This window comes from Spodoptera frugiperda, chromosome 5 (assembly GCF_023101765.2).
Source record: "Spodoptera frugiperda isolate SF20-4 chromosome 5, AGI-APGP_CSIRO_Sfru_2.0, whole genome shotgun sequence".
NCBI classification, from domain to species: Eukaryota; Metazoa; Arthropoda; class Insecta; order Lepidoptera; family Noctuidae; genus Spodoptera; species Spodoptera frugiperda.
Genome location: NC_064216.1, coordinates 8,735,967 through 8,750,416, shown reverse-complemented (window position 1 = coordinate 8,750,416; position 14,450 = coordinate 8,735,967). Strand labels below are relative to the sequence as shown.

Below are 14,450 nucleotides of genomic sequence, written 5' to 3'. Positions count from 1 at the left end.
AAGCTTAAACTAAATAATTTAAAAGAAACGACTTAAATCTAATCTAATTAATTTATAAATTAGACTTACAATTTTATTAAAAAAACTAACTACAGTAACTCCACAAGTCAAACTAAACCTACGTTAAATAGTTTAACCAAAAAACGCGGGAAAACCCAACAAATAAACTTATTAATTGACAAATACAACGAAACCAATTTAGAATATACGAAACAGCAGGACCACTACAGACAAATAATCATACGACTGATAATACACTTTTTCTACGATAGTACCGAAGCGCTCGGCCGATACCCAACCAAATGAATGTAACGAAACCATAGCGCGATCTATTTCGATCCCAACGTCATCTATCGAGGATAAAGACAACTTGGATTATTTATTTATACTCCGTTCGGGCATTTTCTTTGTACTAAAAGTTTAATTATATTGATATTATTTTTTTCATACCTTTTTACTATTTATTTACTTTTTTTCGATGAATTAAAACAATAACATGAACCGAAGTCGTGTAACGATCGACATAGAATTATTTATAAATAATTTATTTCTTATTTTTATTTTTTGATTTTTGAAATAAAAATATATCTATGTCCTTTCTAAGGTTCTAAACTATATCTGTACCAAATTTCAACCAAATCCGTCAAATAGTTGCGGAGATTAATGGTATAAGCATAGAATGTTCGACGTGATTCTTTAATTTGACATAACTTTTTTATTTATGAACCGATTGACATGAAACAAACACTAAATGTAAATTTAAGCATCCCACAATATATTCGTGAAAACCGCATCCAACTCGGATCAGCCGTTTCTGAGATTAGCGCGCACAGACGAACAGACAAACAGACAAACAGACAAACAGACAAACAGACAAACAGACAAAAAAAAAGTTAATTACATTTTTGGGTTCGACATCGACATAACAATAACCCCTGCTATTTTTTTTATTTTTATTTTCAATGTACAGACAGCACTTTTCTACGATTTTATTATATGTATAGATCTCTAGTCTAATTATAAATTTAATTTGAGTTTATTTTTGGAACATCATGTATGTACATATAACCGAAACTTTTATGTAATGAATGAATGAAAGTTAAAATTAGATAAACTGTGAGCTATTTCCATTCTAGTACTGTACACTTTTGTTATACCTATAATAATGAATCTAGATACGGACATCCTATGTATTGTCTTTCAATCAGAACAAAAAATTCAATGTCACATAGTCACATGCTACCTACTATTGTGAATTACATGGAAATAATTAGCATTGGATGTGAAGATCCGTTCTGAAGGACAATGGTTAAAAAAACATATGATTAACTCGTCGGCTATTTTATTTCGTGACAATGCATTACCTATTGTTTCGATTTTTACAATAGTATGGAGCAATGATGTATAATAATTTCGTTCAAAGACTTTATGTTACATCACTATATGACAGGTACTTTGATTTTTTCTTAATTATTGGCTAAACCACAGTAAAAAAAAAAATTGGTGAACTAGTTTTTTTGACGGAGTAAAATTATCCTATGACTTCTCCCGCCTTGGGTGAAGCGAGAAGGGGTGTCAGACTCTTACTGACTACAACCCCGTTCCTTCTCCTACTTTGAGCCGGGGCCCCGGTAACCTGTTACGTTGTCCGCAGTTCCGGAAAACTGCATAAGTAGCGTGTGCTTTTAATAAATAAGAGTTCCAGTTTCACTTGAAACTTTTAGAACTTATCTCTAATAGTTTACGTGAGTAAGCTCCATAGATCTATGTAGATTCTGTGTATGTAAAACATATTACAAAGTTATTATACACAAAAATGTCTGAGTTCATGAAGTTATGATTCACAAACAGTTTACTACTGCAATTTACTACACAAAGTACATGCTGGCCTACGACTACTATTTCCCGGGAATAGTTGACTCATGGGAAAGCCATTGTGGTCGTCACATCGCGTGTAGTGGGACCACACCCAGTCTGACGAGCGTACGTCGACAACAGACGTTTTAGTTTTTTTTTTCTGTACAGTAATGTTCAAAAATTGTAGGCTGATGCTAGTACCTAAATGCCGAGGTACGCTGGTAATTTGTGACGTGACGCATTTGATTTTCTTCTGATGCTAGTTTTTATAGTAATAATGACTTTGTTTAGAGTTTATTATTATTTGCTTTTACATTTATTTTAATCTTTTATTAACTTTTTATAAATGCTATCTTAAACATAAAAGACAATGGAAACTAATAAGTTACAATATAACTAAAATCTTCATTAATGTTTTACACCTTTAGACCATACAATATACCTTATTGTCAATGGGACAAAAAACAGACAGAAACAACAGCATTATTTGTAAATGAAATAACGACTATCAGACCGTCAAAAGCTCTACTAAATATTTTCCACCCAACTGTACGACTGACCTTTCGCAAAAGACTTGATTTATACGGCAAGTTGGATGGATTCCGTTCATTTGACAGCCGTTTTCAGGAGCCCGAGGTCACGGGAAGTCCGCAAAGTAGGTTTCGGTAGTTTTTGTTACGATAGAAATCATGTTATCGGTATGTATTGGGTACGTTTACTTTTCATTTTGTGTAGGTTTTGTACGGTTAATGGTAGAAAATTGCGAAACATGATGATAGGTAAAATGTACAGTTATGTATCACAATCGATTTAGGTAACTGGGTAAAGTAGTGTTATGAAGTTCCTATAAGTGATAGCAATAAAATGAAATGTATAAATTAACACAAGATGCAAATACTGTCTGTAGAAATGACTGAGATATTGAAAATATCAAATATAAATAGGAACTTTAGCTGACACAAAGGTCGAAATCGAAACCTCAGCTTCATGTGCCAGCAACAGTAAACATGAACTATTTCACTTTAAGTAATTAAAGCAATTAAATTATATCATTTTTTTTTAAACACATAAAAAACAAGCTAAAAATATACCAAAGTACCCGGAACTAGGTTCCTAGTAATCAAATTATGAAGTCAACGTCCACTTTGAAGCTGTAAGGAACCCCAGAGCCGGATTAAGCACATAGTCGTGGTCAGAGTAGCATCTGTTATGTGCCTCGCACAAAACGGGGCCCGCGTTGCTAAACTCATCCTCATTTTACAAGTATTTTTTATGAATGTAGCGATCCGAGAAATTAGGATTCAATCGTGCAGATTTTATTAGCGGCAGCTTATTTCCTGGGACATATTCAACGGATACCTATTTTTCTTTTTTTATAACGGATTAAATTTTCATATGTTGTCTAGCTTTTTGGGGAGAAAGACCTAGGAGTGTGGGATTCTTGCCTCACTAAAACCAGGGTGGTATTAGGTGGCCACTTTCAGTGCCGTTAAGGGGCACCGAGCCTTTTAATTAGACCTGTTCCGGAGCCCCTATGGTGCAACGCTTGTTATGGAACATCCCTAGGTCAAAGGATACCTTGTATTCAGGGCCCCACAGTAAATTTGTTACGGGCCCTGCGATAGTACATCTCTGGTAAACTCTTGACGTCGTTGCTTTTACAAGCAGTCTTCTTAACTAAGTACTTTAATCTTTTAACTTAACTGGACTGTTTCAAGTTACCGTTTCCTTTTAACTAGCGTAACTGTAAGTATGCTACCTACGAGTACTTAGTTTACCATCTTAAGTTATTTTCTTTCTATTACATTTTAATTGAATTGGCTTTCTTGTTGGCTGAGTTCGATCTCAGGGTTGAGTATCATTGGGATTCAGTTTTCATTTATAACATTTGTGTGAAGTCTAAGTAAATAGGCTTTTTATTTTAGGGGGAAAATTGTCCATTGGCTTCTCTCGCCTTGGGCGAGACGACAGACTAAAAACCACCTCGTTCCTTCTACTGTTTTGAGTCGCAGCCCCGGTAATCTGATATTTACTTTAAAAAGCAACTTGTGTTTCTTATGATCTCAGACTTCACGAAATAAAGTCAGTAAGATTATTTATCCCACTAAATCATATATGTTAATAAAACTGCTATATTCCTATTTAATTCCGAAATTGAAACATCGAAAGAAAACAACGTATTCAGTAATTTCGTTGATGACAACATCAGAACCTGAAACTATGCGCTATTACTAAAATGTCGCAGCAAAAACTTCACAATAAAAACAACAATACTTACAAAAACGTAGACTAAAAATAGGTAACGTCGGTGACAAAACGCTTTTAATCAAAAATATTTATTTTGTTGAATACTTAGTGTAAATAAGTATTGGTGAATGTTTATTCTATTAAACAAGTTTTTACCAACGGCTTCGCCCGCGGTCCCATAATATAAAAAGTATCCTATGTGGTATTCCAGACCATAATCTACCCCCTATTCCAAATTACACGCCGATCCCTTCAACCGTTTTGATTTGATTCAAATGACAAATAAAATAATCAAACGTTATAACAAATATACACACAAATATTCCCATTTATAATATTAGTAAGATAAGAAAATTAAAAACGATATTTATCTCGGACTTATATTAATTTTAGATCGCAAATGTGAAGAGGTCTCCAACATTTCTTTTCATTCTTCTTTCCTCTCTTCACGCGTGTCCTTGATAACGTTCGACACTACCCCACATGTTTCTGAATTGCAAATATAATTTTTACACAGAAAGCAAGGCTGCATTTTCTCACGAAATATGTAAGCTACCTGTTATTTTATGTTTTTTTATTATGCTCTCGCCTCTTCACGGCTCGCCCATAAAAATATATCACGCGCCGACGTTTGGCACAGTATGGTTTTCATCGCCTCCCCTGAGCTGATTTAGTTACCGGGATTTATACGGCATGACTAATGGCTGCTGTTTATGATCAATTAGTGTTTACATCCATTTTTTATACGAAAGAAATATTATCTTCTTCTTCCACGTGTTTTCTAAGGAATGACGAGTTGTTGAAATATTACACTGTATTTTTTCCTCCTTTTTATAACGTTGTTATGAAATTATGGCGTTAGATTCCATTTTCGTTGTTTTTATGCTAATGGAAGGAGGACTATTGTGTTTGATTATTTCTCCATAGGCCATTTACCACCTTATTATTCGTAAGTGTAGTAAGCCCATGGACTGGACAATAGGTCCTATAAGTAAACAAAAATATTAGGTACTCACGATTTTGGTGTTGAGGTGCATAAGCTCGCGCTCGGTGACTCGGCGCCGCGCGGTCTCCATTTGCTGCTGCCGGTACTGGTTGTACTTATACAGCAAATACATTCCGGGCAGGGCCAACACCACGAATGGTCGCATCAAGTTTGATGATGTCGGCGCGCGCTGCGGCATTTTCTTTTTAACATTATTTTATTTTTAACACAAATCTATGCACTTCCCTCGTCGACTGTACGCTGCGAAGCGATAAGGCTTGAAAACTTTTGTTGTAATTGAAGCTTTATGACTTTAGTAATAAAGATCATTTTGATTGTTGATTTAACAATTAAAGTCACGCCACATTTTTAGACTTAAAGTTAAATAAAATATGGAAGATTTAATTTTATTAGTAACACTAAAACTATTGCTTAAAAGCACTTTATATAGCGTCTCTACGGGGTTTCTACGTTTTTACGAATTATTGCTTTTAGACCTAAGTAATTATTTACACCACGATGCTTTAACGCGTTCCCGACATGGTGACAACTCTGGAACAAAGAAAAACTATATGTTAAATCAATGCAATAATCATCAATATTAATCAGTACAGTATATTAGGTTAATGCAATTAAATATCGATCGACTCGACTTAAAAAGGTAATCCTGAAGAATATTTTCCACAAAAATTAAACAGCAGTATCAACTCAAGTAGACTCTACAATATGCAACATTTATATTATAAAAAACAAGCTTTGTAAACATGGTCACAATATATTTCTAGGCACGCAAAAAGGCGGTCCAAACTTATGTGCATACATTAGCTCGACCTTCCGCATGCCTGCATACTGTCTCACTAATTAAAACTACCGCACGAATACATCTCCGTGACTGTAAGACTTGAAACAATATGTTTATGAGCTAGAAATATTTATTTTGAAGCGTATTGTAAAAAAATAGTGCTTATTTTCGTTTTACACAAAACTCAGAGCGTTGTTTTTGATTATTTCTTGGCGCCACTGTCGCTTTAAGTCGTGATTGTAATTAAAATATATCGAGTGTTGTAGTGTAAAAACTGTTAGCATGTTGATTTTATGTGTTAATTAGTAGTACTTATGTGACAAAAAATATATACTAAAAATCTGAAAAAAAAAAACAATTAAGACTCCCAAAGTACCAGGCGATCATAATTCAGTAGTGGTAGCGAAAGCGTCGCTGTCCCGAAACAGCTAATAAGCGTGGGACGGCAATGAGCCGATTGATAGCTTCCTCTAGGGAGCAATGTGGCCAATGTAATAGCTTATTTTCCCGCATCGAACAGCTATAAATGTTCGTAATACGGTATTTAATAGCATATCGATTAAATCGGAGAAAAATGGTCGGGAAATGGACCGTTGATGGTAGAACATAGATCGGATGGTATTTATTTATTCTTTATGAGGGCGTTTATAGGTTTTCTTGGTATTTTATGTAGGCATAAGTTTTACTCTAGCTTCAACTCTTTTCTTTATTTCCCGAATGCTCTGTTTATAAATTACTTTTGTTATGTCCAGTTGGTTTGTGCTCTGAATTGAGGGCTGTTCATTTCATCTGATTTGGCAGTTTTTTTTTTTGCTTTTTACGTAGAAATGCCTGAAAGATGTAAGTGAACAACTTATAATATGCAACAAGAAGTCAAATAGACGTAGTTTTCACAAAACCTAATCTCCTCTATGTATTAAAACTGTTTTATTTGTAGTAAGGTACAATGAATCTTGTAACACTCCGCTAATCTCGTTAAAGAATTTATAGAACTTAATCTTCACACGACTATGGTGGTTTCGTGTCACAAAGTCGTATCCAACAAGATTCAACAGGGTGTCAAAATGGTAATAAAATACGGAAGTAAAGAAAATTGAACCTTAATGACAGGCTGTAGGGTGTTATTTAATACAATAACTTACTTTAAATATAGGTTGGCGAGCAAAAAGTCAGTCATAAGTAATTTCGACCTATTATTTTGTACGCACAAAAATGGGTTAATGGTTGTCAATTATAAGTTTTTTTTTATATACGAGTAGTTTATCTTTATCCTGCTTTCAAAATAAAAATACATTAAATAAGTTACGCTTTTTAATTATTATATTTTTCATTCAAATGGTCTTCATATTCCATTTTTATATGTATAACGTAAAACTCTGCAATCAACGCGATCGGCGAAGTTAAAAAAAACAAAGCTCGAACCATTCAATCCGCGCAATAAAAATAAAATAAAAAAAAACTTTATGCGGGCGACTGTACACTGTCCATGCAGCAAAGAGAATATAAAATGGCAAAAATAGTTTTTCAACTCCAACTATTCAAACATTTTTCTGCCTATCTGTACTCTGTGCAATGTTTGTATAGTTGCACAGTATGCGCGCATGAGGGCGTACAAATATGTGTAAATGTTACAAAATATTTTGATTAAACAATTCTGATATACAGAAACAATTTATGTTGCATTTTCCTGCTCATATAACTGAATGGTCAGGTTTTAATCTCTGTCGAGTGAGGTATGCTTTGATGAGGTTATTTGTTATTGTATCTCGGAAAATTGTAACTAATGATTATTCACAAGCTCGTAATAGCTGAAAGCTATGCATGAGTAAAACTGATTTATACTGGTTTCTTCTTTCACAGTGAAACACAACCCAAGCGTTGTTTCACGTCTGTTTTCTATAAGGCATCAGTATATTTTCGAGAGATTTTTGATGATGGGTGAAACCTTCAAAAGTCGCCTAGCTTTTTGGACACGGAGAAGACTAGGGAGTGTGGGATTTTTACTTTACTAATATCACTCCGGTAACCGCCCACAGCTCCTGTTAGGAGTACCGGGTCCTCTTATAGACCTGTTCTGGAACTACCATATCGTCATTCCGATGGCCTATTGCGAGTTTGTTTTTACCTTAAATCCTGAATTTAACTGAGTCCTCGTACTCGTATTTACATATACTTATTTCAATTCAAACAAAATATTAATACATAAGTAACAGTCACACAAAAGACCAGTAGCAATTCTCCCAGCGACGTGTGTCATGTAATATTTTCGGTTGTGACCCTGTAACGTCGCCTCTGGGATTAGTCATAAACGTTTACTACTTGTTCTCTTTATGTAATAGCTACTTTCAGTCTAGTTCTAGTCAGTAATATGTATATTGAGCTAGAACCTAGAACAGTTAGGTCGCATTGTGGGACAAATTGTGGAGATAATGTCTGGTTATGTTATGTTTCCGAATGTTTTCTAAAGTGCATGTTTGTGTTATTGTCGTATACTCGTATTATTCGTAGTCTTATACCACGATGGTGGCAAGAAAGTAACGATCCGCCTGATGGTAAGTGGTTACCGTGGCCTATGTTTGTATCCGTTTTGCCGACGCTTTAGAAACCTATGTTCTCTCTTCTTTAAGTATGCCATATCACTAAAGACACTTATCTCAATTTGTAATCCGTCACAGGAGCTCATAAATATTTTATTTTCAGCCAAAAATGTTGTCTGTTTATAAATTAGAATTAACTACAAAGTTTTGCTTCCAATGTTTTACTAATTTCATGTTTTTAAAAGTGTTTCGATATAAGGAATATTGTATTCTACCGCAAAATTAAATGCTACAATATCACAAAACTACTTATGATTTGCTTATCAGCAATAATTATAGCTGAGGTTCCAGATTGAAATATGTCCGGCATTTCATTCCGAGGTCGGAGGGCATGTCGGACGAAATTCGGACAACTTCGGACTCCTCATTGCGAAGTTCGGATACGCACGGATTGCCCGTCCCATTGTTCTGGCTGAATAGTGGATATCTTGGGTGGGCTTTGATTGTGTTGGACTTGTACCAAAATATACACATAACCTATATACATATGTGGTAGTTAGTATAAAGTTTATTTTGTGTCAAAATACGACAGTTTTTGACTGCTTCGTTATTATTAGTCTGCGGTTATAATTTCGAGCGAGCTGAAGTACCACTGGGATTGGACTGGGATTTTTTTTTTGGGAAATTTTCGTAGTCGGGGTCTGAAACTATACCTGGTATATGGCAAACTGACCATAGAGACAACAAACTTATCATCAGGTGACTCGTCTGCTCGTTTGCCATCTATTCCATAGATCTTCATGGGGCCCATTTCCAAGAACATTACAATTGTATTGGCACAATTTATTTTCAATTTAATACGGGGATTAAATTCTTGAGAACGACGAATCACTATAACGACGCAGACAATAAAATACACCAAAACATTTCATTCCGACGCAATCGCAAAAATAAAAATGGCGGCACCCTCAACAAGGTACACTACGTACGAAACATTGATCAGTTACGTCACGACACAATTGTAAGTATCGAGCGCTCTTAAGATTCATAGTATCGGTATAAGTCGGTACCAGTGCACCGTATCGTAGCTAAGGGATAGTCGACAACATCGCAGGCACGAATCACTTTGATCGACAGCCTTTGTGCTCAATGGATATTGGTGTTTTTGTTAGACAGATTAAATGTGGATTTTGATCGGGTGTTTGGTTAAGAAATGTTTGATTTGGTTGCTGTTGTAGTGTAGATAGGTTATATTTAGTCAAGTTCTGTATGGCTTTTTGTTTTAAGTTAAAGAGCATTATTGTTTTGTTATATGAAAATGTTTTAAATGTATTGATTTATTTTCGGCTATGGATAGAAATTGGCACAATACTAACAGACAAGCGGACACTCAGAACTCATTTTAATGGTTGGCTTAACTACAGTCGCTTAGCGATTGTTTTCGAAACAAAATCGTTGCTAAGGAATAGTTTAAGTAACCGTTCTATGTCAGAGGATTACCTAATTCCCTGTATCTCTGTTATCAAATGTGTTACTATGGGTAATATTACGTATGAATACCTCATGACTACTTCTCATACTTCATAAACTTCACAATCTGACAATATTTAGCTGTTCTTGCATCACACTAACATCAATACTCATCGATCAAGCAACAGTAAAATCTCAGGCATACATTTGACATTCCTCCACCACGGCCTTGAATACAAACGAGCACATAATTCGTATTCCGGGAAAGCATTTATATAGTTAACGACATTTACTATAAATCACTAAAATGGATAATGCAAGATGTGATCGGTTTTAGTTCGGTATACTGAAGTAAATAGAGGTTTGGAATGATCTTTACGTGGGAGATTTAGAGTACCGTTTTACCCGCGCAGTCTGAAGTAAAAAGTATGTTTTACTACTTTCACATCACATTATCAGCCTATAAGTGGCCACTGCTAACCAAAGGCCTCTTCTCACACAGAGAAGGTTTGAGCATTAATCACTACGCTTCCTCTTAACTTTCTCTCAAACTTATAATATTTTCGAAATTAAAAGCCCAGGTTTCCTCACGAGGTTTTCCTTCATCGTTTGTTAGTGGTGTCTAAATAATCTTAGAAAATACGTATAACTCGGAAAAAAATCACATTGGTACATGCCGTTCAGAATAGGGTTCTAAGAAAATAAGGCAAAGTCGTTAGTAGAAGCGTCGAAAGACAACTTTAAATTAGAACAAAATCCAAGCTAAACACAGATGCTAAATCTGTTGCTTCTACCAGCTAAACAGCTGGAAGGTGACAGTGTGAGCGACAAACGAGCCGTCTCGATGTCGAGATAGCTCTCGGCTGATTGAGCCCTGGGATAACAGGCGTGTAACATGCTTATATTCTGAACATCACCGCCGACTGTTCCATACTGTTTCCACTGTAATACTGTGTGTAAATAGCTTTAATTCCGAAGTTTTTATAAGGATTTTAGATGTTTTTTTTTATGTATTTTTGATAGTTTAATAAATAAGTTATAAGAATATTTATCTAAGGTAGAGTTCATTAGAGTCTTTTCTTCCCTGTGAAGAGTAAGAGAAAAAATTGTCGTTCCATACTGTATGAGTACGAGTGTGAGTATGAATTTGCTTTACGTTTAAATTAATCGAAACGAGAGCGCGTTCGGCTCTCTGATTGGTTGGTTTATTCGAGCCAGCCAATTAGAGCGCCGAACGGGCTCTCGTTTCGATTACTTTAAACGTAAAGCAAACTCATACTAAAGGTACTGAGCTCTCGGTAGAATTGAGTTAAGATCCGCTATTGATCCTGTTGGAAAAAGGGCAGGACAAAGAAAATGTATAGTAATTTGATTGAATAAAAGCTGACATAAAAAATCTAATAATATTTTTGATATCAAGTGATCGAATCCAGAATTCTATGCTGAGTGACTACATTAATTCCCCGCAAATCAGCCGTTCTAATAACATCTTATTACCGACTGATTGCTTCTTAGTACTCGGTAGTATTTCCACGAAAGCCTAGACACTGATGAGGTAATTCTTTGATTCTAACTTTCAGAACTTTGACCTTTGCGAAGTGAGTAGTAGCTGTTGTCACGATCAAAACAGAATAAGCTAAACTTTTGATAGTAATGTGACTTTGAGAAAGTTTGTGTTTGTTCTTAACTATATAATGATGATATAATGAATTCAAGGATATAATAATATGAAATAGTACCTACAGTAATAGAGAGATGAAAAGGAGTAAAAGATAAAAGGAGAAACGAGAAGTGTACATAGTTGTATTTTTTGCAGCAATTTGGTATATACCACTATTACTGTTGTGATAGAAAATAGGTCTTTAATCAAATATTATAGGTACACGATAGAAAGCATGAATAGCCTAGCATTACACTTAGATTACTTATATTCGGAACTAGTAGACCTCACAAACTTTGTTTCGCCTTGGAATTTCGTCAGTATTTTTTTTTCATCATCATCATCATCATCATCAGCCTATAGCAGTCCACTGCTGGACATATTACTTACTTAAAATCTATTTCCTAACTATAACAAACTCAACCAAGAATTAACGAAATCGGTTCAGCTGTTCTCGAGATTTACGCTTAGCAACCCCGTTCCTTCTCCTGCTATATTACCCGATAGCCCCGGTAAACCCGCTAGGTAGTCCGCAGCTCCGGATCAGCAACGCATTTTTATATTACACATCGTATAAAGCTAGCTTACGAAACAAGTACTTACAAAAATATTGAAATTATATATTTAGGTACACCACCAAACACTTATTACCATGTAAATAAACCGTTTCACGCAAATGTTAGTAGGTTTTTGGGTTATTTTTCTAGTTGAATAACGATTATTACAATTAAGGGGTAATGAACTATTCGATTTCACCTTAATCGGTTATTGTATTAACTACATTTTGTGGTTACATTTAATTGCATTGTAATTGCTGTTAAACACAATCATATGTATATTGATAGTGCTATGCTATTGTTATTTTAAACTCAGTTTTGTTTTGGTGTTATAAATAGGCTATAAAGGTACCTATGTATTGTATATAATATTGACAAGTAGTTATGTTTTTTTATGGTATAAGCCGGTAAACAAGCATACGGATCACCTGATGGTAAGCAATCGCCGCTACCCGTTGCTGTCTATTTGGTGGTTAGCAATTTAAGGGTTGTTGGGGAATTGGGGATTGGGAACGGTAATTGGGCTTCTGGTACATAACTTCATTTACGCAACGAAAAACAACGCAAGCTTTGTTTCGCGTCGGTTTGGCTCTCCAACACTTAAAATTAGATGTTAGTAAATTTTTGCTAATGCTTCTTACTCTCTCTCCACCTAAGTATTTTTTTACCCGACTGCCAAGGAAGGGTTATGTTTTTCGCGCGTATCTTGTATGTATGAGCCTAATATTCTTTATTACCTCATTTTCTTCGAAACGGCTTGATGGATTTCGACAATCAGGGCATCGTTGGATTCGTCTTAATTACCCAAGTGTTCTTAGATATGTGACGTAAAACAAAAGTACCAACATGGCGGCCGTGAGGCGCCCTAGATAGAATCCCTAAAAATAATATTTTTTATTTGCTACAATATGGGTATCAAATTAAAGAGCTCATCATGAGGATTCCAAAATGGTATATCACTGACATATAGAAAAAAATACTATGTGCAATTAGGTTCTTTATTATCCAAACTAAATACTCGTATAGGTACTACGCGACGCGATTGACTAGCGGTTTCTGAAGTGTCGTTTCGTGGCTCGGGTGAAATCTTGAGAAACACATAGCCGTATTATAACTAACTAAAAAGTGTTAAATAAAAATAAATAAATTAAAAAAATTAAAAAAACCCGACTGCATAAAAAAGCACTTTAAAGTGCAACAGTCAGGACCCATATTGAATGATGGCACTCAATTATGTTTCGCATAAGATTTTGTGGTAATAGCATTGCTATCTACACTTTTAGACTAAGCTTGTTTTTTACTTTTCAGTTTTTATTTAAAGTGTTTTTTTATGCAGTCGGGTTTTTAAATTTCTTTTAATTAATTTTTTTTTTATCACATAACATTGTATTTCAGTTGCCATTTATGAGGTTATAGTATCCTTTTAGTATAAACAAAACTGAATCATCTTACTTCATTACTTAACAGCACAAATAAAAAGCATCAATATGAATAACCAAAACAAATCCCTATAAATAATATTTTATTATAGCAACATTTCCGTAGCCAAATCTTCAGTGTTGCCATACGTATATCGACAGATCATAATAAATTACCTCATTTCGTATTCATGTCAGATAGCATGTATTTGACTTAGTTGGTCTCGAGTTTGCAAAACATTTTAATTCCCAGAGGAAATCTTGTGAAGTTACTTTAGATATTCGGAAATTGGTGATAAAGTTGATATCTAAATATTTGTACCTTTATGAGTGTTTACTTGAATTAATTCAAATAAGATTTACCTTTGGGAAATTGTAAAGGTAAGTACCTACCTTAGGAACATTTGACTTCCTAATTTGTGGTGGCCAGGAGGTTTAAGACGCCCACTTCTTAAACCTCCTCATGCACGAGGGCGCGGGCTTAAAACCTACCAACGGCAAGTACCAACGTGACTTTTCCGAGTCATGTGTACTTTCTAACTACTAAATGTAATCGGTGAAGGAAAACATCGTGTGGAAACTTGGGCTTATAATTTCCAAGTTAATTCCCAAACTCCAAGTAGGTCATTTACCTCAAACTACCTTTTTAAATATGCTAAAAGAGCACACAAGGAGCCACAGACTTGAAATACAAAAAAAAGAAGAAAAAATACGGAAAACCAAAAGAAAATAACATGGAAACATCTCACAACAGACTCGTAATAATACTACTACGGCTACGAAGCTAAACTGATGAAAGGGTAGCGGTTTCGAGCAAAAAAAGAAAAAAAACGAGAATTCTTCAAAAAGCTAATCAGTTTAAAAGCTGTTCCAAAGGCTTTGACTGCGAAGCTGAATAGGAGCCAAATGACATTAGA

At 34.9% G+C, this 14,450-nt stretch overlaps 1 protein-coding gene across 1 annotated transcript in view; it reads right to left on the bottom strand.

The window, feature by feature from the left end:
- LOC118271713 (uncharacterized) overlaps window positions 1-14,450 on the bottom strand; it is an 85,776-nt gene that overhangs the window by 55,433 nt on the left and 15,893 nt on the right. The window contains exon 2 of the mRNA XM_035587878.2: window positions 5,121-5,641. Coding sequence (XP_035443771.2) covers window positions 5,121-5,288 — 168 coding nt within the window. The 5' untranslated portion in view covers window positions 5,289-5,641. The remainder of the gene's footprint in view (window positions 1-5,120; window positions 5,642-14,450) is intronic.